The following is a 25883-nucleotide window of genomic DNA, read 5'->3' as shown; positions in this document are numbered from 1 at the left end:
GGAGAACGGCACACTCACCTTGGACAGAAGAGGACTTGCATTTGGGATTAAGAGCAATTTATAGAAGTAATTCAGAACCAAGAGCAATTTATAGAAGTAATTCAGAACCAAGGACAAACATAAGATGCAACTGAACCTTGCAAGAGACAGACCATGTATTAGATTCATAGATTCATAGATTTCTAGGTTGGAAAAGACCTTAGAGATCATCCAGTCCAATTGTCCCTAATCCCCCCTAATTCAACACAAGAAGAGGCTGCTCAGCCTCTCTCTCTCAGCACATGACTCACAAGCATTGAAGAAAGCTCCTGTTGCAGGGTTTGGTTGTGTGACAGAGGCACGACTATGCTGGTCTGTGCCTGTGGTACGTAGGGGCTGCTGGATAATCCAAACCCAGGTCTATGGAGGGCAGATCAGGTTCCTTCCTGGAAGACACTGATCTTCTCTAAGGAGGTGTCGAGCAGGTTGCAGTCCAAGGTTACTGATGGTGGAGACATGATTCCCTCAACACCTCTTGATCTAACTGTTCTGCAGGACATAGAATAGCTGAACAGTTATGGAAGCAGAAATGAGAGTTTCTCTAGCACAATGGTCAGCTCGCTCACCTAGACAAGCTCTCCCTAGTTTCCGAGCCTTGCCCTAACAAATGTCTACTTACATAGACCCAATCTGAACGAACGTGAGGGTCTGAGGGGAGAACACTCCTTCTTTAGGGCTCTCTAGAAGCTGGTTTCAGGTCAGGCTTTCCCTTGGAAAGCCAGAGACATGGCTTCAAATTCTCCCAGGCAAGTCAGAGAACTGAACCTGGGTCTCCTACACTCTAGTGTACCTTACTGGATTAAACCCAGGACCCATCAGCATCTTTACTCATGATTTTTAAATGCAAACTTTCAATTATTTCCTTTCCCTAGAGGTGCCTCCAAATAAACCATTTCCCTTTGGCTGAATGAATCAGTTCAATTTTTAGTCAAATGTATTTACCTTTCTTTTCTTGTTAAAAAAAAAGAGAGAGAAATTAAGATAAAAACTTGGCAGGATCATCTTGCCAAGAAAAGGTTGAAGTGATCATCTTTGTGATTATAGTTTATTTGTGGTCCCACTGGAATGGATGACAAACACCTAACGACTTTGCTGGGAGAAGAAATGGACCTTATACAGTGAAAGCCACAAAACAAACAGGAGACATATAAAAGAAAACAAGAGTGAGCAGAGAAAACCTTCAAAGAAGGTCATATATTCTTGCACCTCTCTCAGAGCCTGGCTGATTCCAGACCCTCCTCTCCTTGATGCCTGTGGCTGGATTACTCAGGAAATTGCTTAGGAAATCCTCACAGCTGGGAGAGAAAGGATAAGACCTGAGATTGGCCTACATTAGAAGGACACACTTTCACTGATCTGTAAGGAGCTGGTGAGGATCTCTACCTGCTGGGGAAAGCCCTCTTTGGCCTTGGTTCCCCATTTTGGGCTGGGAACCTGAGTTTTTGAAAAAATTCCTCAACTTCATTTGTTAAAAACGTGTCTTAATCTTGTCCTTCATTACCTACTTCTCCAAGGAAGAGGAATGACTTTCAGAATGAATAATGCAAACCTGAAGTTATTTGATCATTCCTAAGCAGAAGGGGTGTCCAGGAGTGTGGAGGTTAAAGAGAGGAGTTCTGGTCCAGTTCAACAGTGACACATGCTGTGTGGCCAACAACAGAAGTCAGGGGAACAGCAAGCATCTCTCCTACCTTGCCATTTCCATAGGACTGGGAATTCACCTATTCACCAGTTCATCAGTGCCTGATAGGTTACTGAGACTCAATTTCATAAACTCCCTAGCAGCACTTGCCACAGAAACTGAAGCAGAAACCAGGAATGATGACCAGTCCATCTGCGTGAAAGCCATACATCGTCTTTACCTGAAAGGTAATACTCACCTATATTTGAACCCAGTAACAACAGTAGTTAGCAAAAGCCCTTTAATGTTACACTGCTGTAATGAAATTGGCAGAAATATTTATAAGATCATACTGAAGTGTCTGCCCCTACTGACTTTCCTGTAGGCTCAGGCTCTTGTGTCTCCTTATAAGCAACTCTATTCGATTATTCCTGTTTGTAGACTTTCTACATCCTGATTTGTAAACCCAGGAACTTGCCAAATTAAAGTAAGCAAAAGCTTTGTCACATAGCTAAGCAAATGAACGTGTAGTAGGTTTACTAATGCCAGCAGGGTCAAGCAAATTCAACTTGGTTTTAGAACAAGAAAATGCAGTAACATAAATCAGTGATTTTAACGAAATCAGACTTTTGAACCAGTGCCTTTCAAGCATATCTAGTATCTGAACTCTAAAAAGCACTCTCACATACTTTAATAGAGTTTACCTGATAAGCCTTATAAAAACAAGTGAAAATATTTTCTTCCTTTGAAACAAAGCGGAAAAAATCAAAGCCATTAATTCAACTAGAACCTTCTAAAGCCCCAAGACAAAGGAACATGGAGGAAATTCACCAGCAATGACAAAAATGTCTTTTGGAAAGCATGCTTTTGATCCTCTCAATTAATGTTCCATTGTTACACGACATGAATGAAACCTATGTTTTGTTACATTGAAGAAAATGCAGATCAGCTATACCCTCAGGCATAGGGATTTATATAAGAGAGATATTTTTGGAGTTCAGTTTTTAATGGCTCACTAATTTTTCTGGCCATTCAATGGGTCTAATCTTGAAAAAGTACTAAGCACTCAAACACTGATTCTTTGACAATTCCTTTTAATACAATTATGCAAAACTCAGTACTTAAGTAAATGTGATTTCTGATATAATTTAAAAAGTAAAAGTCAGTGATGTAGGGCCTTCTCTGTCTTCTCTGTGTTCCCCTAAAAGTCATTCTATGATTAACACACGTAAAAACCCCATAAAGTAACATCTTTCCAGTCTGGCAGAAAAAAAAAGCCATCATCTGGGTTTGTTAAGAAGGAACTGTGAACTGATTTCTGAAAGATGGGGATATCAGCTATGTTCCACTCGTGTAGAAGCAAGGCTGATACCAATGTTTAGATGGCATTGCCATTGTAACTCTCTAGTCTCAAGTGGACGTTTCTATGTTGGGGGTCTGTGTGGTTTTAACCAAGGTGTAAATTCTGCAATTTGAGGATATCTACAGAGATGTTCTTGAGTTATTCAGGAAAAGACTAAAATTACCATACTGGCTGAAATTAGCAGAAAGATGATTGAAGATTTTTCTCCTGGCATTTCCAAAGCCTAGATTTTACACTTGTTATTTTTCAAATTAATGAAAACAGGCATTTTGTGCCTATTTAAAAGACATAATGATTTAAAAGAACTCTTCAATTTTGTAGGTGTAATATATGAAGCCGAAATTCAAAGCAGTCAGCCAAACACTGAAAAATACATGCCTGTTGCATTCAGCATGAAAGCAAACATCAGTGCTCACCGTCAATCCTGTATTTACCAGAAACCACAAAAGCACAAATAATACTTCTTCTTCCCCCTGAGGATCTTCCTTGGAGTTTCTCAGTAAAATTGATACCTGAATGGCATGATGCCCAAAATATTTACTCTTCATGTAACGGAGATGTCAGTTTTATTCTCTATTTGTAGTGAAAACAATGAAAAAAAATTATACTTTCCAAAGGAGAGTTTAACAGCCTAAGTGGTTACTAAATCCATGATCCAAATGCCATTTATGTCAATGGGAAGCTTTCCCTTGAGTTCAGTCAACGATGACTTCAGCCTATCTGTGACTTAGATTAAGCTATAAGATGTCTCGGGAACAATCTGTTCCAAGGTACCTAACCTGGAACGAGCTATTGTAGGTATCTCAGTTATATGACATCCCTCTCACAGACTGCTCATACTCCATCCTAAATCTCACCCTGTTGTTTTGGTTATTTTTCTCTGCCAGAACTTCTCTCCACTGATGATATCTCTCCAGCCACAGAAGACTATTTCCTCTGATGATGGTGCACCAATGCTCTCTGCACGACTGACACCTATTGAAATGAAATACCACTTTGCTCTTTAACCTCTGAAGTCCATCACAAGAGGTAGGCAAGAAATGCACCTTTTCATTAGCAGAGCAGTAAAATGGCAGCTATTCAAAAGGCTGAAATCCAAGTCAGCCCAGCCACTGGAGAGGCTGCACGTGATCTGTCAAAACACACAAACATAATACCCTTCCAAATTCCTCTCACAGTGAACAACTTAGCCTATTCTCCTTTCACACGTAGGTACCATAAGCAAAAATACTCCATGCTTGTGCCAGTGCTGAAGCCCCAGCAAGGACCAGAAGGTCTTTCCAGTTTTGTGCCTACACACGTAACACTTGCAGTTTACAGCCTAACCCTAACCTTGTTTTGGCTACAGGCTAGAGAGGCCACCAAGCAGAGCACCCACCAACCCTCCTCATGGTGCTCAGAGACAATAGACTCATTTTGTATATCTCAAAGGCCAGTTTCGGACGGCTTTAAGGAACCAGCAATTTATCTTTTAGGGAAAATAAAGCAAACGGATTTTCAACTTCAGTGTCTCTCAGTAAAGCGTTTACTTTCCCACCACTGAGTCACAGCATTGGGCTAGAGCAACCCACTGAGAGGAGCAGGAGCTATTCACACCCTTTCAAGGCGATTGAAAACAGCAGCTATCTGCACAGTAAGAAATGTCTACAGCCCAGCCCACATTATGGATTTTTGCCAAAATGGATATATCAGTCAAGGACGACATGTGATTTGTGACCAGCAGAGCTATCCACAAAAGCAAGCCTGGTCTAGAAGTCAAATTCCTTCATTTTCTTAATAGAGTTTATATTGAAAATCAGGTAACAATATTTACACTTTTTTTTCTGTGCCTCCTACTCAGACCCTTAAGCTCCTAAAACTTCCTGTGAGAAGGAACTTCAAGAGCAGCTTAATAGATGCTTGCTTCATATTTTTGCTAATGAGGCAGGTCCTGCTAACTGGAGTTTGGAAGCCAAGATGGTTTACTGCTGTAAAACCTTAAATACATAAGACATACTACCCATATCGTGGGCCTGGAGGGGTATTTTGCATTCAAGACAATTAACTTAATAAGGTATTGAGAACAATTCTTTAACCAACCAAAAGAAAAGAGTTCCAATTTGGTGTGCAAGCCCTGTCTCCCCTGAGATAAGGTGGGAAAAAAACCTCAAACCTGTAACACAGCAGTGATCTGCTTTACAGAGCTGGTCATAGTGGACTCACATGCAATATTAACATTTCAGGACTTCAACACATACCTAATTCCACCATAAATGATAGTTTGGATGTGACTTGTACCACATCCTGGCCAACCTGACAATATCATGATAACAGATCATCACGTCCTGTGTGAGAAGAGTCAAAAACGAAATGAAAGAAGAACTTTCTTTGTACACTGAAACCAAATGCCCACGCTTGGGACTGAACGCAAGACAATGGTGATGGTCCTGCATATGCTCCTGCTGAATTTAGCCTATATCATACTGACAGGTCATTAAAGAGCATGGTTTGAAAAGAGCTGCTCGGCCCAACTTGTCCCGTCCCCACTACCTGTTTGGCATGGCCGCACAAAGCCCTGCGGGCTTCGGGGCCGAGCACTTGCAGCTCCTCTCGCCATGAACGAGAGGCTCCACGCAGACAAGGCTCACCCCCACAGAGCAACCTGCAGGCTCAGAGCCCTAGTTAGGCAGGCAGATTGTATGAAAAAAAATCCTCTGCATGTTTAAAGGTGGTAACTGCTCACTACTGTCACTGCCTTCCACTACTGTCACTGCCTTCCAGCCACGACCAGTGCCCTCAGAGTCTCATCCCCGTGCTCAGGATCTTTGGTGTTTCTTCCCACTTCCACTCCTCATGATTTGGAATATGCTTTTCATCTAAATTTATGTGGCACTTTATTCTAATAAATACTAATTATACCTGGAGGGTGAAAGTAAGCACAAAAAGTATCGGCCTGGAGGGTGGGAGTGTTTTCCAGGAAGATGGTAGGTAAGATATGGGCCAACACAAAGTTAGCATGCTGTTGTAATCTTACACCAACTATTTATAGAAGGGACTTGGACAGAGAAGCATAAAACTCTCTTAATCACATGGGCTGCCAACTCATTTCTGAAAATCTGCTGTCAACTTGATCCCTGCTATGCTACAGGAGCTTCTTTCTGAGGATGCTGGGCATGTTTGCTCGCTGTTATCTATGGTAAATCTTACACAGTTGAAGCAGCACTTTGTGAAAACAGCACAGCATTCCAGAAATAGCAAGTCTATTTTCTGCAGCACTCGGTTAAAGTCTCCTAGGCCATCACCATCGCGTACAGCAGCCTTTGTACAATGAAACAAGTAAGATGATGTGCTCGTTTTTTCAAAGAGCTCTAGTTTCTTTCTAAGTATTAAAATGCCTACTCCTACCTAATAAGTGTGCTTTACTGGCTGCAACTTCTTTTTTATGAATTTTTTTAACAACTCCAAGGCAGTCACCTCTCACACCCCTGTGTTTTGCTTCATAGACCATGCCTATGGATCTCACAGAAAGCCCTCTGCCACGGGCACGCATCCGCCCCAGTTCACAGCCTGTAGCACAGGGCTGTCCTCATTCCCTCTGTGCAAGAGGCTGGACCTCAGCAAGCTGCAGCGGAAAACACTGCATCCAAGATAAAGAAGTGCCTCCCAATAGGGTCACCAAGCCTTTGGATCGAAATGCACTTCAGCCTCCCCATCCAGGACAGGCAGCGCAACCACAAGCCTGAACAATGGACTGAAGATGACTATTAATAGAGGTTTTTGCTCAGATAAATAGATAAATCTACATTTTAGGGCAGAAATCAGGCCTACCTCATATTTAGGAAATCAGGTACCACTTCATTGCTTCTAAAACTCAGTGTACACATCTTAATTCAAAATATATTGAGAAAATGTTCCAACTTAAACTATTCTAGGATTCTAAAAGTTGTTAAGTATCTGAAATCATCTTTGTATGAGGTCAAAATCTTATTAAAAGTAATAAAAATTATTACAATGAATCACCATGATTTACACTAAATGTTCAAAGTGTCGAGGCATGTAACTGTACTCTTTTTCTGTAGTCTTCCAAAAATCAGTAAGCGATTAAGACTTGCAGTAAAATATCACATGGCTGTAGGGTAAAATGCATCATTAAAAAAAGTCCTCACACTTTTCAGGATGGAAGTTTGGCATCTTAACTGAAAACAAACTGCACTTAAGTAATTTCTACACAGCCAAAAGGACAGTATTCTCTGCAGATCAAATATGTACTACAGCGTGGTGGCTGGAGACCGGAAACACACTTGTGGTTTGGTTTACTTCCAAGGTTTTTTGTTTAATTTTAACAAACAGCTGCAAAGTGTTTACTCTGAAAATTTAGCACAAGGGCAAAATTCTCTATTGGTATAAATTAGCACCACTGATTTCCGTCATATTTTGCCTATTTCTAACAGAAAAGAATTTAGTGTAAGTTATTTAAATCCTACTGAAAAGCTCTCACAGTGTGGGTGTCCTCCAGTCCTGCTATACAGCTCTGCTCTGCTAACAATCAACAAGTCCAAAGGGTTTTGGTCCAAGTCCCCCTGAGCAGGGGAGAAGTTTGAGGGACGACATACTCACGTGTAGCAGTCAATAAAACCTTTCTTGGCCTTTGGAAGAATCAATCCTCTGTTCCCCACTGCAGTTCCCACTCATTTTTACTGAGTGACATAGCACCACCACCTTGAATTACTCTCCCATTCCAGTGGCACCAGGGAAATGCCATTTCAGGCATTGTCTACCCAGACAAAGATTTCGTTGTTCAGATGAAAAAAATATCAGGAAAAAGTGACTTTTAGGGGGAGGAAAAAAAGAAAAATTAAAAAAAAAAAAAAAGGAGAAAAAAAAGCATGAACAGAGGGCAAAGGAAAGGCCAGAACTTGACTTCTTGTGGCCTGCAAGAAGTCTGGAGGCACAGGCCACCTTCACCACTTCCACCCCAACGCCTTCCTACCCATTCCAAGGAGGTATACAGGGGAACACTCTGGGATCTCAGTTTCACTCATGTCCTCCTAGGAGGATCCAGTGTTATTTTAGTAGCCTGAAGGGACAAGGTTTCTGTCCTACCTTATTTTTTGGGGGGAAGCAGCAATCACAATTGGGACATTTAATCCTGCTTAATCACAACTGGGACATTAAGATGTCAACTCACTGATTCTGAGTTACCTCATGGATGAAACTAACCTTTCGTTCAAAAAGGTGTTTCAAACGCCTTCTTGCAAACCGTATTACAAGAGTTCAGTGCAGGTCATGTAATAGCCTGGAATTCTGGGCTACCAAAAATAGCCAGGATATGCTGGAGACCTCTGCAGGAACAGGTTATTTCAAGATGAGGTGCACATGAGAAAAAATTTGTGTGAGTGTCTTTAGAAATCCCTTCTGGACCATCATGTATGGCTGTCAGTGAGCCCATGTGTGAGTATCTGCCTCCTCATCATCCTCAGCTACATGTTACACAGGCTGTAGATGGGCAAGAATAAGGCACTTGTGTGACTGTGTCCTTTTAACAGGGAAACACAGCAATTTCTAGGTGACTGCCCACGTTTATTGCTTGTCAGTCACCACACACAATTAGTGGGTAATACCAGGGGGGCACCTCATAGTCTTAAAAAGTCTTATTGCTCAACAGTCATTCTCCTTTAGCCTCTGATTTTCCTATTCTTCAAGAAGTAATTCAGCTATGCTCTTCTCCCCTTGGCTCATGCCACCTGAGTAGAGTCTGCAGTTAGGCAACAACGAGTTTAAGAAAAAGAAAATGCATTCAAAATGGCACAAGACTTCAAATATGCGGCCAGGTAAAGCAAACCTGGAATCTACCAGCTGCTGTTCCCTTATTGCCCTTTTTCAGGAGAAAACTTGCTGATTATAAACAAAATAATCGCATACAAAGAGACCTATAAATAGCTGCGAGTACTGCCTTTAAAAGATAAGCCCCTTCACCACGCTTTATCCTCCCGCAAGCTGCAGCCCTCATTGAAGCCGCTGCTGCCTGGCCTTGCCTGTATCCCCACAGCTGTGGGACACTGCGGGGTGAACTCCACAAAGCTCCACCACAGGTGTGAAGGGAAGATCTGCCCAGCCTTCACATTGGCTTACGTTTTTAAGGACTGTTTCCCTATGAGGGATGAGCGATATGAGTGCGGCATGGAAGACGGGATTGACACTTCACTGCACCTGTCCCAGCTGTAACAGAAACAAATCTGGCTTTGGTTTGCCTCAAGGGTTTTAAACCATATTTTGATACTAGTACTACAGCCCAGGAATTATCCTATTACAGTGACGAGATTACTCGATATGCCTGCCTCTGCCAGCTATTGCAAGTGTAATGACCCAGATTCCTCATGAACAGCCAGCAGACAAATTAGCTGCAGCCACGCGCACCTGTTTGCTCTCCTATAACTAACTGCCTACATATTCAATGAGTTTTTCACATAGCTGCTCTGGCAGGTTAGTCAGACGTTTCTATTCCACCAGTGATCTCAGTGGGGGAAAAAAGCTCTTCAAGGATTCCCCACATCCCTGCACCTGATAGGAATTACTTTACGTAAGGGAGAAGTGGGCACGGTTCAGTTACCTGCAAAGAATGGTAACCTGGAGAAGAGGGAAACACAAGAGTCTTTCCCATGATGACTTCTTTCCCCATGTTTATTTAAGGCTTTGATATACCAGAACAGCTTGCCATGATCTGGGGGCTGAAGCACCTCTCCTATGAAGACAGGCTGAGAGAGTTGGGGCTGTTCAGCCTGGAGAAGAGAAGGCTCTGGGGAGACCTTCCAGCAGCCTTCCAGTACCTAAAGGGGGCCTAGAAGAAGGCTGGAGAGTGACTTTTTACAAGCGTATATAGTGATAGGACAAGGGCCAATGGATTTAAACTGAAAGAGGGGAGATTTAGATTAGATCTAAGGAAGAAATTTTCTAAAATGAGTGGTGAAACACTGGAACAGGTTGTTCAGAGAAATTATCGATGCCCCATCCCTGGAGGTATTCAAGGCCAGATTGGATGAGGCTTTGAGCAACCTGATCTAGTGGAAGGTGTCCCTGCCTGTGGCAGGGGGGTTGAAACTAGATGATCTTTGAGGTCTCTTCCAATTCAAACCATTCTATGATTGCATGATCCTATGTCTTATTAATGACCTCCTTGTAGAAATGCATGTCACACTTGACACATCACCCACTGGGAAACCTGTCCTGCTCTGAGACAGCAAAACTGAGGGGACTGAGTGTGAGGTTGCTTAGTTGGAGCGGCTCAATGAGTAAATGTTTCCAGAGGAGCTCTAACAATTGGGATGCTTTGCAAAATTTTGGATATATTTTCACCACCAGAATAAAATGCAGAGGGAAGGATGGTGGATGAAAACACCTCAGCTCTGCTTATTCATTCAGGTGAAGGTCTTTACCATTCTTTTCTGCATTTTCTGAACAATGCTGCCATGAAGACCTAGAATGCACCTAGATGTATTGAGACACCTGCTCCCACTGAATGCAGTCTATGTTCAGTGCACAGGCTCCCTACAGAGTGCACGAGGATCCAAACCAGCACGCTCATCTCAGTACCTACAATCACTTTCAGCTAGGGGACAGGACAGGCTGAACATGGATGTGTCAGTGGGTGATATGCAAAAAGAATCCTGGGAACTTGCCTCCCAGGCAAGTGCTTTTACCATTCATCTACAGAGCCAGGCTTGCTCCTGTGATCATAAGATTTTTGGTCCCAGGAACATTGCATGTCCTTCTCCACTCCAACTACTCTCTGCTTGTTTAGTTACATCACTCTCCTGGGAAGCAGAAAATAAACTGCCTAAGGAGGCAGAGAGCTGAACCTGGGTGAGCTATCAAAAGTGCATGAGGCCATCAGTTTCACAAAGAGCTTGTTAGATGGCACAAACCTTGTCAAAGTACCCAACTAATTTCTTCCCACTTCAGCCCTGGTATTGCATGTTCAGAAACCACTGTCCTAAATGCTCCAGAAAAGCAGACTTGGACAAAGGTTTAAAAGACAGCAATGTTTGCACCTGCTTTTGTGAGGACCTTGCTCTTGCCTGGGCAGATTTAGGTCTGTGGACTAGTGAAAGGAGCTTCTCAGGACCCTCTCACGAAGAGCGTTTAGTTCTTTGACAAAAATCTGTCCAGTGCTGCCAACATTCATGATGTACTGGGATGTGCAAAAGCACAACTCCAGCTGTTTGGTCAGCAGGAGAGTGCCTAAAGAACAGAGGCACTTGGGAGGTCAGGCAGCCACTGAGATGATGTTTTTTAAGTCATTATTTTAGATTCAGGTACCTAATTTATTCCCATGTCTTGCCCTTGAGGCTTATTATCCTTTATTGGGTCTAGCCCCTGGTACTCAAACACTTAAGACATGGGCACAGAACAAATCTAATGACAGACTTCTTCTCCCATGGTGTCATTAAAAACTCCTCCTCAGCAGTTTTGTGCACCATGAGGAAGGAACTGGACCAGGAGAAGTGATGCTGTATCAGACAGGAGGAGAGTTCAATGCGTATTTAATGCTGGCCCTTGTCAGAGGTGAGAGCACCAGAGGCTGCACATCAGCCTGCACATCATTAGAGGCTTTCTGCTTGTTTACACAAGATAAATGATCGCAAAGCAGTCTGAGCAAGTCAGTCTGCGATTTCCTCAGGTATGCCGCTGCCCAAACCGCTTGGCCAGACTGTCATTTGGCAGAGACTTTATTGTCTAAAATCAGGGATACACAATGGCTGGACAACAGCTGCATTTTGCCAAACCTCAAGGCTTAATCCAAAAAGCCCCCAAAATGGGCCACAGCCAAAAGCACATGCAGACGGCGAGACATCTGGACAAGCAGAGCCCTGTGCTCATCCCAGTGAGCAATGCCCCTCGCTGTCTTGTCTTAAAACTGTCACAACTCTACCCAAAGGGGAATCGGCTTAAAGAGCTAGTGTTAAACTATTAGTCATTTATTGTAAAATCAATCCCTCATTTAAACTCCAATCCCTCCAAAACCCCGCTTCCAAGCCTTCCTTCTGTTTACCTCTAGTCCTTTTCTTCTAATAAAAAAGGCAGCATATCTCTGAGAGCCGCAGCTCATTTCGATCTCCAGATGTACAAACATTGCTATAAGCCAGTTTGTATGTCATAAAATGAAGAACTGATGGGTTTTATCAAAACCAAACACATGCACACATACACACACATGCTCACACACAAAACAAAACAGAGAAAACCCAGCAGGGGGACAGGAATGCCAATCTCTGAGTTAAAAGGCCATTTGAGGCCTCAGAAAGTTCACTTTGTTCCTTGTTAACAGTTAATAAAATTTTATCCCCAGCTATTACTATGTAAAAATAACTATTGCGTTCAAGCACATGGTTTAAGGAAACAATACTCCAGTGTCATAATTAGCTTAAATCAAGCATGAATTAGAAATACTATTAAAATGACAACTTGTACAATATCATCACAAGTTGTTTTAATTATGTGCAATTCCATTAAAAACGAAGAGCAATTTGATACAAAATAGTGGTTGTTTTTTTAAAAAAAAATCACTATTTTTCTATAAATTCCCTTACACAGGGAAACATGACATACTGAAGGGAGAAATCTGGGGAAGTTCTCATACAGAGATTTCTGCTCATTCAAATTAAGCATAAAAGGTTAAAGTATCAAAACTTTTCATTAAATGAAAAATCTCAGAAAAAATCCTGATCAGAAGTTTTGAGGCTGAACTAAATCTAAAAATGAAATCCAGAAGCAAAGAACTTTTCATTTGCTTTGTTGACTGAGTCTTTAGGAACAGGATTTTCCCTCCATCTTGATGACTAGAAATTTGATTTCTAATGAAACTGTGATTTTTTTATAACTACATGACTCCTGGAGATGGAGCTTTATGGAAAAAGCTATAAAATATCACAAATCAAGATAAAATGAGTGGTGCCTGTACTTAATCCCTTACACTTGGAAACACTGTTTTGTGGGATTTTGTCTTTTTTCTTCCTTTCTTTCATAAAATGGCTCTTCTGTATTCTTGAGTGTATTGGAGTCTCTCAAAGGACTGTAAGATGAGGAGTGGAGGACATGGGGTTGCCCCCGGGGTGCTGCCACTTTGATTTTCACCTGGGGGAACCGCTCTGACAATAGCGACAGCCCTTGTGCTTCCCAAAAAAACCATGAGCCCTGCAGTTTCGGAAAGACTGCCTTGCAAGGGCTCACCCTAAGGGTGAACGAAGGTGTTTAAGAGCCCCCGTCTCCTGTGACCACACCATTTGGGTGGCCAAGGGCATGGGGGGAGGCTTTAGCGATGCTGTTTCAGTTGTGCACATGGCATGCCGAGCATTGGCCACCCCCAGGCATCAGCCCCTCACACGGCATGGGGCAGGGAACAGCCCCCAGGCAGGGCTTGCCTTGCTCAGCAGCCACTTCTGCCTCAAACATTGTAAATCTTCCCCTTCTGCCCACGGCACCAGTTTCAGAGTGACTTGTTACCCCGGGATCCTCTCCCCTCACCTCCCTGCTGCGGCCTTCGAGGGAACCCCCTCCCACCCAAACTGCGACACCTGCATTTGGAATGGGAGCTTCTAGCTTACACCAAAATAATATCATAAGCACGCTTCACACTGTAATAAAGAGTAGTTTCATTACTGACATTTTAACATCTGTCCACGCCGCCTCCCGTCCTGGTTTTGAGCCCATCTCTCACACCACCACCTGCTCCGGAGGCCAAATCCCGCACTGATGACAGGTGTAAGGCGGGCACAGAAACGGGCACGCACACAATATGGCGGCCTCTGTCCCTCAGAGCCCCTCAAGTTCAGCTGCCAGGCATCACCGGTCTCACACCATGCCCCAGGCCGTGCCCCCTGTGCCACCGGCAGCTGCGGCGGCCCTGGCCGAGGGTCCCGTGCCTCCACCCGACAGGTTCTGCCATGGTGACCGACTGGGACAGGCACCTCAGCAGCGGAGTGGCCTCAGCCAGGGGGGGTGCCAGGCCCGCTCCACACTCCAACAAACGCTGTCATGGTGCTGGGGGTCTGTGTGAGGGCAACACCTGCCTGTGCCACAGAGGCCGAGGGGACCGCGGCTGCTCAGGGCGTACCTGCTCATGAAGGCTTTGTCCTGCGACAGCCAGTGAACAAAATGGCTGTGGGTGCGCCGGGACGGCAGGCACTCGCTCCCTCAGTGCCCCCGTGCCGTGCTGAGCCGCACCAACCAGACGCACCTCGCAGAGAGTATTTTGCTGGGCGGAACTATTCGCTGCCATGGGAAGGAGCGAAGAACGAGCAAAACGATAACAACTGAAATACCTACTTAACAAGTTTAGTTTCTTGCGATGAACTTTTATTCCCTTCCTCCCTGCAATCAGATTTGCCTGAAACATCAAATGCTTATCTTCCCTGTGAAAAAGAGACAGTTAAGGCCTTCTGGCAATTTGCATTTATTAAAAGTCTCTATTTCTGTCTTCATCTAGTCACATAGCTTGGATCATCCACATATCTTCTGACTAAAACCCTGAAAACACAATGTCCAAGACTTTGGGAACACTCTGTATTTGACTAGCGCCAAGTGGAATGTATTACTAGATTACACATATGATCTTCGTTATCTGGGATATTTAGCATTTGGCACGGAACCCCTGGAAGATAACATGCCAGAATCACTTACTGTGTGTTGGGAGAAGGAAGAGCAGCGTCTCTGTGAATGGCACAACAGTTTCCGTGTACAGAAGGGGAAAAACCACTTTGGAAACTTGTGAAATCCTATGTTTTTACCTTTAAGTTCTTCAAACATTAAAGCTACATAATAAAATTGGGTGGGGGTGACTCTTTATGTACTTCCTTTTCAGGTTCTTTAAAGATTTTTTCATAAAACCTTTTAAAAATTGTGCTTAATTTTTTAAAAAACAGCCCTGCTTCTAACTTACACCAAAATAACATAAACACGCTTCACACTGTAATATAGAGTAGTTTCATTACTGATATTTTAACATCTTTAGTGCGTAGAGACACATTTCTATAAATGGTCACACAGACTCTGAAATTGTGAAATTATATTAATAAGTTTCAGCATGTAAAAATATCACTTTCAAAGATCTGGTGAGGTGCGCATTAGGAAAGGGGAAGCTGCCAGTGACTGCAGCACAGAATTGGGATGTCCCTGTGAAGTATCCGAGACGCAAGCAGAAGTCCACCAATGCAGAGCAGAAACTTGGTAGCTTGGGCTTTGTCAAATGGGAAAATTGTTTTGAGGGACAGCAGAACAAAGGCTGAATATTTGGCTTGAAACAAGTCTTTATTATTCTATGTCAATTATTTTGAGATGACAAGACCTGATGCTTAAATCGAGGCCTCAGACATTTCTGTTTCAAGCTCATAATTTGTGTTGCACTGAAGTATATCATTAAGTTGGCAGTTTTCATTAAAGGACACCAAGAAAAAGTAAGAGGAAAATTACAACTGCGGAACAGGTCCCAGGCCAAATATAACTAACCTGAATCCTTTCTGAAATCGAGCAACTGACATCGTCTACCTGGACTTATCCAAAGCATTTGATACTGTCCCACACGACATCCTTGTCTCTAAACTGGAAAGACATGGATTTGATGGATGGACCACTCGGTGGATAAGGAATTGGCTAGATGATCGCACTCAAAGAGTTGTGGTCAATGGTTCAATGTCCAAGCAGAGGCCAGTGACGAGTGGTGTTCCTCAGGGGTCAGTACTGGGGCCAGTGCTATTTAACGTCTTTGTTGGTGACACGGACAGTGGGATTGAGTTCACCCTCAGCAAGTTTGCAGACAACACCAAGTTGTGTGGTGTTGTGGACATGCTGGAGGGAAGGTATGCCATCCAGAGGGACCTTGACAGGCTGGAGAGGTGGGCCTGTGAGAACCTCATGAAGTTCAACAAGGCCAAGTGCAAGGTCCTGCACGTGGGTCGGGGCAATCCCATGCACAAGTACAGGCTGGGCAGAGAATGGATTGAGAGCAGCCCTGAGGAAAAGGACTTGGGAGTGCTGGTGGGTGAGAAGCTCAACGTGAGCTGGCAATGTGCGCTGGCAACCCAGAAAGCCAACCTTATCACATCTGATGCTGTGAAACAGTCCTTACATGCCTATTCATCACTTTGTGTGAGGAAAGAGAAACTGTACAGAAAAAAGGAAGAGAAGCAAGAACAGGAGGCAATGAATAGTCTGCATATTTTCATCTCCTGGAAGGAAGGGCCCAAATTCCACTATAATATCTGTACTATTTACTACGTTTCTCTGCTGCCTGCAGTTACAATTGAGTGAGGCAGGGATTACAGTGTGGTTGCATGTCTGTGCACCACAGTGCCATACAGTCATCTCAGAATTCTTCTGTAGGCCAAATATCTTATAACTCCTTTTATATGACTGACATGGCAAGGCACGATTTGTAAGGAAGGCTTAACTTTCACTAAACCAAATGATATAGCTGGGGAAAAAGAAGCTTTTAAGCACACAAGACTTTCAGATTCACTGCTCTTTCGGGACTGAAGAGGACAACAGCACAAACAAGAATCTGCTTTTTCCAGCTAGATTATCTCGCTGCACTTACATCCTTGTGTCATCACAGCTACAGCACTACTATTAAAAAAACCCTTAATCCTCTGAATGCTAAATAGGCATCTCCAGATGTCACAATGGTTTCTTTGAATAAATACCATCAATAAACTTTAAAATGCCCCAAAGTAAGTCTGCCCAAAATGAGTGCCACCACATTTTATGAAAGTGCCCTATATGTAAACCAAGGACACCTGACATATAAAATGGTAGAAAAATACAGACTGACTTGTGCTTGTAAGTATTTCCTGCCCTTTTAAACTTTGCACTTGTTCATTAATTTCAACAAATATTGAAGTAGGCCAGCTGCTGAGGTGAGAGGATTCATATAAATCCCTCACAGATGTTTGCTAACTTCAAATAGGAGCTTTATTATCTACAAGTCATTAATCAACCATTAACAAGTAAGTGTTATGGTGTCCCAATATTAAGGTTCACTGCCAGAGGAGAATAACACATTTTGCAGGCTGCCTGTGTCGATTAGAATAAGAACTAAGAGCTGAGACAGGTCTGAGATGAAGCATTTGGAGATTAGAAAACATGAGAAGACATTTTGTTGCTCTTCAGCTTGCCTTAAGAGAAAGTACTTCACAAGAGTTAAGCATTTATATAACAAATCGAGTGGAAAGTTCAAACTCATCCATCCATTTAGTGATGAAGAGGAATGTTATTTGCACAGCCAAACAAGCAAGTCAGGCACAGGTGAGAATTAGTGCTCCTGTGAACAATAATAAACACCATCCAAAGTGTTACCCTCTAACTGATAGACTTTGAAGCTACAAAATCACCTGCTCTGCTCCGGGTCCTCAGTTCCAAACAACAGGAGCAGCTAAACTGTTGCATACCACAGGCAGAGGACAGAGATGACTGAGGCAGCATCCATCGATCGTGAAAGCAGCGGGGTCCATGGGGTAGGCAAAGCATTGCCCTTACTGCAGAACAAGGCAATGTTTTCCCTTCTTGAGTCCTCACCATCACAAAGTTTCTGCCAACTGGCCTTACAAAAAAATCCTTCCACACACCAGATCTGGAAACAATTCTGATCTGGGCTGTATGAGCAAGACATACGTACGCTTAACAAAAGCATAAAATTCTTGGGTGAAAACTTACATACTGAGTGTGTATCCCTCTCAGTGGCTCTCCAGCTATGTCCGATTTCTGATACTTACGCAGCACCCAATAAAACAAACAAACAAAAGCAGGAAGAAAAATGTTCATGTCTGAACTCCAGCAGGCAAATGACAGAAGACTGAAATTTAAGCATTGAATATAGTTCATCCTCTTAATATGGAGGAGTAAGTCTTAAGGTAGCTCGAAGGGAAGATATTGTGGAGACATAGGTGTATAAACTGCAGGAAATCCGAAAAGTCCAAGGACTGAGAGATCTCATCTCTTGTCCTCTGTACTCTCCAGTTATTGCTACTCCCCATAGTAATAGTCCATCTCTAATTTCACAACCTCAGTTATGAATATATCATCTATGCCCAAAAAAGTGGTATCACAATTATGAACACAGTTACATATACAATCAAGAAACAATAGTAAATGAAGAATACATATGGTAGTACAGACAATCTAAATAATTTCAGTATTCTCATGAAAGGGCTACAAAACACCCATTCGTCTTATTTTAAAGACCTGGAAACAAAGTCACAGAGAGGCCACAGAAGAAATTTTACAGACAGAATCAGAACCCATGTTGCTGGCCCTCAGTCCCAGGCTCAGGCCACTAGACTACACAAAAAGGTGCAAATTCCTTTAGGAATTCATTTCTACGTTTCCTCTTTTATGCCATAGCCAGCAAAAAGACCTGCAAGTAGTTTCAACTCATTTTCCTTTCCTATTTTGCAACTCTGATGTTTTCACAGAATACTTTCACAGGTTTCTGAAATACTGTGGAATTCTGCATGATGACAAATTTGAAACCAGGTATTAGTTGGATCAAACACAAAAAACTTTCCACAGCTCACATACTGATTACTTAACACACCACAGAGTAGGAAAAAATATTCCTTACAAAGCCATACTTTAATTTCCCTCCGTCATGTTTCTTCGTAAAGAGCTCTACACAGCTGGAAGCATTAACAGCCTACCAGATGTTTCACTTCTCGACAAACATTTATGTTTTGTAAGTTTAAAGTCTAATGAACTGTAGTGCAGGAAGACAAAAGTTACGTATGCAGAGTGGTTCAAATGGCAGGTCGGGGCTAGGGCTGGACAGAGGACTAGCTCCACAGAGACTCCCATTCCTATGGCAGCTTTACATTGGAATAAAGAGGGAGGAGGAATGGCTGATCCTGGCAGAAAATGAAGACAAAAAATGCTGAATGCTTCGCACCTGCACACACCCACTTACACGGCCCTGCAAGCTGCTAATGCTGGACGGGAGAAGGCTGTGTCCACCAGACCCTGGCCCACAGCACTGTCCTAAACCAGCAGGTGCTTCCAGAGTCCCAGAGGGCCTGTATCATGCAGCAGCCCGTGACAGAAACTTAGCTCAAATTAAATCACAGAATTTGTGATTAAATCATGCAGTCCCACAAAACCACTCCTCAGTTACACCTGACACTGCACAAGTGTATAAGGCAGCAAGTAGGAAACATTCATTTTCTTCTGCCCGTGCCACCTCCCCAGCAGGCAATCATTGCTAGCCACAAATGAATTAGAACTGAGCAGCCCAAATGTTGCAAACTGGGGAGCAGCTCTGCATGCCCAATTTGGTACAAACAGCTCAGTGTGGCAGCACTGGGGAAACCCCCTCTGGGAGATCAGCTGGTGTCTGGGCTGGGTCTACCACATCTTTCAGCAGGCTTTATAGTTGAGCAGCCTGAATTGCAGTTGACAACCTGGTGAAGACAATATCTCAAAAACATTTCAAGTTTTGGGCTGAGAAACTGCAAAACAGTACAGGCAGCAAAACTCACTGACTCACCTTGAGACTGATCGAGATCTGTTAAGCGCTTTGACAAAGATCAAAGATGGTGCAGACTGGCGTCTTTGGGCCAAACTCTTCATTTTCTGATTGGAAAGAGAAACAAAATGAAATCATAGGTGAGATTCGGAACTATAACTGCATGCATGCAGAGTTGTCGCAGCCAGGCTCCAATTTCAGACTATGGGAAAAAGACAGTTATTGCCATTAGCAACCCTGGAGGGGAAAAATGGTTGTAAAATGTCACATATTAGAGTCATAGAATCGTTTAGGTTGGAAAAGACCTTTAAAATCGTCAAGTCCAACCATTAACCTAGCACTGCCAAGTCCACCACTACACCTCGTCCCTAAGCACCACATCTACATGTCAAACACCTCTAGGGATGGTGACTCAACCGCTTCCCTGGGCAGCTTGTTCCAATGCTTGACAACCCTTTCAGGGAAGAAATTTTCCCTAATATCCAATCTAAACCTCTCCTGGTGCAACTTGAGGCCATTTCCTCTTGTCCTATCACTTGTTACTTAGGAGAAGAAGCTGATATCCACCTGGCTACAATGTCCTTTCAAGTAGTTGTAGAGAGTGATAAGGTCTCCTCTCAGCCTCCTTTTCTCCAGGCTAAACAACCCCAGTTCCCTCAGCCGCTCCTCATTAGACTTGTGCTCTAGACCCTTCCCCAGCTTCACTGTCTTTCTTTGGACACGTGCCAGCACCTCAAGGTCTTTCTCGTAGTGAGGGGCCCAAAACTGAACACAGTACTTGGAGGTGCAGTTTCACCAGTGCTGAGTACAGGGGGACAATCACTTCCCTAATCCTGCTGGTCACACTATTGCTGATACAAGCCAGGATGCTATTGGCCTTCTTGGCCACCTGGGCACACTGCTGGCTCATATTCAGCCAGCTGTCAACCAACGCCCACAGGTCCTTTTCCACTGGGCAGCTTTCCAGCCACTCTTACCCAAGCCTCTAGCCTTACATGGGGTTGTTCTGACCCAAGTGCAGGACCCGACACTTAGCCTTGTTGAACCTCATACAATTGGCCTCGGCCTATCAATCCAGCCTGTCCAGATCCCTCTGTAGACCCTTCCTACCCTCAAGCAGCTCAACACTCCCACCCAACTTCATGTCACAGAATCATAGAATCATAGAATGATTTGGGTTGGAAGGGACCTCAAAGATCATCTAGTTCCAACCCCCCTGCCATGGGCAGAGACACCTTCCACCACACTGAGTTGCTCAAAGCCTCATCCAATCTGGCCTTGAAAACCTCCAAGGAGGGAGCATGCACAACTTCTCTGGGCAACCTGTTCCAGTGTCTCACCACCCTCAATGTAAAAAATTTCTTCCTTATATCTAATCGAAATCTCCCCTCTTTCAGTTTAAAGCCATTGCCCCTTGTCTTATCACTACATGCCCTTGTAAAAAGTCCCTCTCCAGCTTTCCTGTAGGCCCCTTTTAGGTGCTGGAAGGCTGTATAAGATCACCCTGGAGCCTTCTCTTCTCCAGGCTGAACAGCCCCAACTCTCTCAGCCTGTCTTCATAGCAGAGGTGCTCCAGCCCTCGGATCATTTTTGTGGCCCTTCTCTGGACTCGCTCCAGCAGCTCCGTGTCCTTGTGTTGGGGACTCCAGAGCTGAATGCAGTACTCATCTGCAAACTTACAGAGGGTGCACTCGATCCCCTTGTCCAGGCCACTGACAAAGAGATTAAACAGAACTAGCCCCAGTATTGAGCCCTGGGGAACACCACTTGCGGCCGGCCACCAACTGGATGGAGATTCTCCTTAGCTCTCCTTCTGTTGCTAATGTATTTGTAGAAACATTTCTTACTGTCTTTACGGCAGTAGCCAGATGAAGTTCTAGCTGGGCTTTGGCCCTTCTAATTTTCTCCCTGCATAACCTCACAACATCTTTGTTGTCCTCCTGAGTGGCCAGCTCCTTCTTCCCAAGGTCATAAACTTGCCTCTTTCCCAGAGTTCCAACCAAAGCTATTTGTTTAGCCAGGCCACTCTTCTTCCCTGCTGGCTCATCTTTCAGCACATGAGGACAGGCTGCTCCTGAACCTTTCAGATTTCCTTCTTGAAGAATGTTCAGCCTTCCTGGACTCCTCTGCCCTTCGGGACTGCCTCCCAAGGGATTCTGTCAACCAGACTCTAAACAGGCCTGGGTCTGCCTTCTGGGAGTCCAAGGTAGCAGTTTTGCTGACCCTTCTCCTTACTTCTTCAAGAATTGAAAATTCATTTTGTGATCGCTATGCCCAAGATGGCTTCCAACCATCACATCACTCCGAAGTCCTTCTCTGTTCACAGACAACAGGTCCAGTGGGGCACCTTCCCTAGTCAGTTCTCTCACCAGCTTTGTCAGGAATTTCTCTTCCACACACTCCAGGAACCTTCTAGACTCTTTCCTCTCTGTTATATTGTATTTCAGTAATGGTAAGTCGAAGTCCCCCATGAGAACAAGGTCTAGCGATTGTGAGACTTCTCCCAGCTGCTTATAGAATATTTCATCTGCCTCTTCATCCTGGTTGGGTGGTCTATAACAGACTCTGTCATGTTATGGCAACTCTATCATGTCTGGCAACCTGGTGTAGTGGAGGGTTTCCCTGCCCATGGCAGGGGGGTTGGAACTAGATGATCTTTGAGGTCCCTTCCAACCCTAACCATTCTATGATTCTATGATTCTATGTCCCACCTGGGAAAAAGGCGGGAGTGACTCAGAGTTTCAAATCCCCTCAGTGTGGACAAAGGTGAGATAACACTCAGGGTCCAAAAACAAGCACCAACTTTAATGGGGACCTCCTATAGAACAAACACTTGGAACACATTGCACATTGGCCCTCACAGTTACATCCACCCAAGCCATGCCGCTTTACAGAAAATCAAGGTAACTCTCATGTTACTAAACAACTTGAAGAGAACGGGGGAGAGAGTCCCCAATCGGGGGGCAGGGGGAAGGGCGTGTGTCCCTATTTATTGGACCCTGTTCCTGGAGTTCTGGAACCTTCCCTTATCCTGCTCCAGGAATGGCTGAGACAAGAGAAGGGACACTAGCCCTCTCCCTGCAACTCAACCCTCTCTGAGGCAGTGCTCACAGCACACTCACTTGAGGCTCATCTCTTAAAGACTCCTGCCACAATATCTGCCTGGTTGGCCTTCCCCCTGATTCTTACCCATAAACACTCAATCCTATCATCACCATCATCAAGCTCTACACAATCAAAGCACTCCCTAACATGCAGGGCTACCCCACTGCCTCTCTTTCCTTGCCTATGTCTTCTGGAGAGTTTACAGTCACCCATGGCAGCACTCCAGTTGTAAGAGTCATGTCTCCGTGATGGCAACCATATCATAGCTTCCTGCTGCACAATGGCTTCCAGATCTTCCAGTTTGTTGCCTGTGCATACATTGGTGCAGATGCACTTCAGTTGGGCTATTGATCCCACCACCTTTTTGGGGCGAGAAGCCCTAATTCCTATGTGGCTATTTTCAGGCACTTCCAGAGTTTCTAACATATCAGTAACCCTTGCGTCTTTGCTGCCACATGGATCTCCATCCCCTACCTTCACTGAGACACCAGATCAAAGGACCTTCCCAGTGCATATTGAGAAAAAACAGAGCATGACCAGAAAGCCAGTGATAAAGAAAAGCTGATAATTAGTGTCGATACATAGATACCTGAGGTACACTGCGCACATGAAGTAAACACCTAGAGCTTATCCTCAACCACTTTTTGTCCCTCAATAATATATAGTACTTCAAATTTATCAAATATCCAGATGGTGGTTCAAATTTCAAATGCTTGATACATTTCTGTGTCAGGTCTGACATTTACAATAAATTAAGGTTTGGATTTTACCCACCTAACCTTACATGCTATATTGAGCTACCTTTTTTTTTCCAAATCTTTAGAGATGAAGGCATTTTCCTTCCCTACTAATCTAGCTTGAGCATTATGTCTTGTCTCTCCGTAGTCAATAATGACATTGTTTTCATTCCTGATCATATATGAGACAAAATATGTAAGTGAGAGGCAGGACAGTTCTTAGTACAGAACTAGGAAGGAAATGGGAAAAGGAGACACTCAAACAGAGCACAGCAGTGAAAAAAACCACAAAGCATAGGGAAGAGATGAAAATGAACCCCCTCAATCCAGGGGTGTTGGACTAGATGACCTTTGAAGGTCCCTTCCAGCCCTGGCCATTCTATGATTCTATGATTCTATGATTCTATGTCAGTAGCTATCAAGGAAGCATGGATTGCCATTGACTGAAGCTGAATACTACAATAAAAATTCTGAGCCAATAAACAACACTGTTTTCCCCAGAGGTAGAAATTTTCAAAAGCACCCAAAGGAGACAAAATCGCACATTTCCCTGAACGCAAATGTATTCACCACTGTATCCTCTCCCTCTTGCAGTCAGAAGCAGGACTAAGAAATCCTGACCCTAACTTTGGAGCTGCTCTCTAGAACCGGTTGTGCAGCCTGCTGCCAAGGTGCATGACCTCTCCTCTCACTGACCCTCCACCAGAAGAGTGGTTGTTACCTTTAGCTCAAATATTTTACAGAATAAAGTGGTGAACAAAAGGAGTGGTGTTGAACTCCTCCTGAGTCCCTGACAGGACAGTTTCCAATGCCGGAGCGGTCCCTTACACCAGCCTGGCAACCACTGAGAGCCCACAAACAGGTGAACCTTTGACGGTCATGAAGTCACTGTTCCGAGCTAATCGCAAAACAAGACTTTCTTCCTTTGTACTAAAAATAGCCACTGACTACCAGGAACAGATATTTGAGGGAACAACTGATTCTTCTGCCAATGTATGTGCTGGATGTGGCACACGTTTTGTTTGGGCAGGTGCACAGCATGCTTCCCTTGGAGAAATGAAACTCCACTGTACTACGTGCTTTCCTTGCTTTTGACAAGTGCATTTCTTTTACTCATTGCAGTGCATTTGACAGTTGTCATTTTTTTGGCTCCTCCTTTATTTATGTGTAGCACGCTTGTTTGTTTTGTCAGATAGTTACTGCTATTGTGCAGCAATTGTTACAAATTCAACTGTGTAATTTCGATTCACCTTTAAAAATTAGCCCCTCTTCTCTATTTCTTTCATCAAAAATAACCTTCTCAAGACTGATAAATTAAGCTTGGGAACATTTAAATGTCTTCTATCTGATCACAAAGCAAATGAATAATAACTTAATGGATTACTAACAACATAGATGCCCATTTTTGCTAGCTTTGAGCAAAAAATAAAGAAAATACTTTGCTAAATTTTTCTAGTCAGTGATATCTGTTTGTCTTACTGTTAGCAAATCTGAGAATCACAGAATCATAGAATGGTTTGAATTGGAAGGGACCTTCAATATTATTTAGTTCCAACTCCCCTGCCATGGGCAGGCACACCTTCCACTACACCAGGTTGTTCAAAGCCTCATCCAAACTGGCCTTGAACACTTCCAGGATGGGGCATCCACAACTCTTCTGCGCAACTTGTTCCAGTGTTTCACCAACCTCAATGTAAAAAAATGTCTTCCTTACATCTAACAGAAATCTCCCCTCTTTCAGTTTAAAGCCATTGCCTCTTGTCCTATCACTACATGCCCTTGTAACAAGTCCCTCATCCAGCTTTCCTGTAGGCCCCCTTTAGGTACTGGAAGGCTGCTATAAGATCACCTTGTTCTCTTCTTCAGGCTGAACAGCCCCAACTCTCTCAGCCTTTCTTCACAGGAGAGGTGCTCCAGCCCTCGGATCATCTTCGTGGCCCTCCTCTGGACTCGCTCCAGCAGCTCCATGTCCTTCTTGTGTTGGGGACTCCAGAGCTGAACACAGTATTCCAGGTGGGGTCTCACAAGAGCAGAGTAGAGGGGCAGAATCACCTCCCTCAACCTGCTGGCCACACTTCTCTTGACGCAGCCCAGGATACGGTTGGCTTTCTGGGCTACAAGCGCATATTGCCAGCTCATGTTGAGCTCATCACACTCAACACACCCAAGTCCTTTTGCTCAGGGCTGCCCTCAATCCATTCTCTGCCCAGCCTTTACTTGTGCTCAGGATTGCCCCGACCCACGTGCAGGACCTTGCACTTGGCCTTGTTGAACTTCATGAGGTTCTCACAGGCCCACCTCTCCAGCCTGTCAAGGTCCCTCTGGATGGCATACCTTCCCTCCAGCATGTCCACCACACCACACAGCTTGAAGTCGTCAGCAAACTTGCTGAGGGTGCACTCGATCCCACTGTCCATGTCGCTGACAAAGATGTTAAATAGCACTAGCCCCAGTACTGACCCCTGAGGAACACCACTCGTCACTGGCCTCTGCTTGGACATTGAACCATTGACCACAACTCTTTTGAGTGCGACC

General features: G+C 44.0%; 1 protein-coding gene across 1 annotated transcript in view; it reads right to left on the bottom strand.

Annotated features, from left to right (window-relative positions):
- The window catches only part of ARHGAP20 (Rho GTPase activating protein 20), a 54790-nt gene extending 32813 nt beyond the window's left edge, over positions 1 to 21977 (bottom strand). Inside the window, exons 1-2 of the mRNA XM_086616259.1 lie at positions 21876 to 21977; positions 19528 to 19613 (exon numbers count right to left, since the gene is read on the bottom strand). Of these exons, the coding sequence (XP_086472385.1) occupies positions 19528 to 19613; positions 21876 to 21977 (188 nt within the window). The remainder of the gene's footprint in view (positions 1 to 19527; positions 19614 to 21875) is intronic.
- Positions 21978 to 25883: the final 3906 nt, after the last annotated feature.

Source organism: Tauraco erythrolophus, chromosome 1 (assembly GCF_009769465.1).
Source record: "Tauraco erythrolophus isolate bTauEry1 chromosome 1, bTauEry1.pri, whole genome shotgun sequence".
Taxonomy (NCBI): domain Eukaryota; kingdom Metazoa; phylum Chordata; class Aves; order Musophagiformes; family Musophagidae; genus Tauraco; species Tauraco erythrolophus.
Note: the sequence above shows the minus strand (reverse complement) of the source record. Positions and strands in the feature narration are given on the sequence as shown.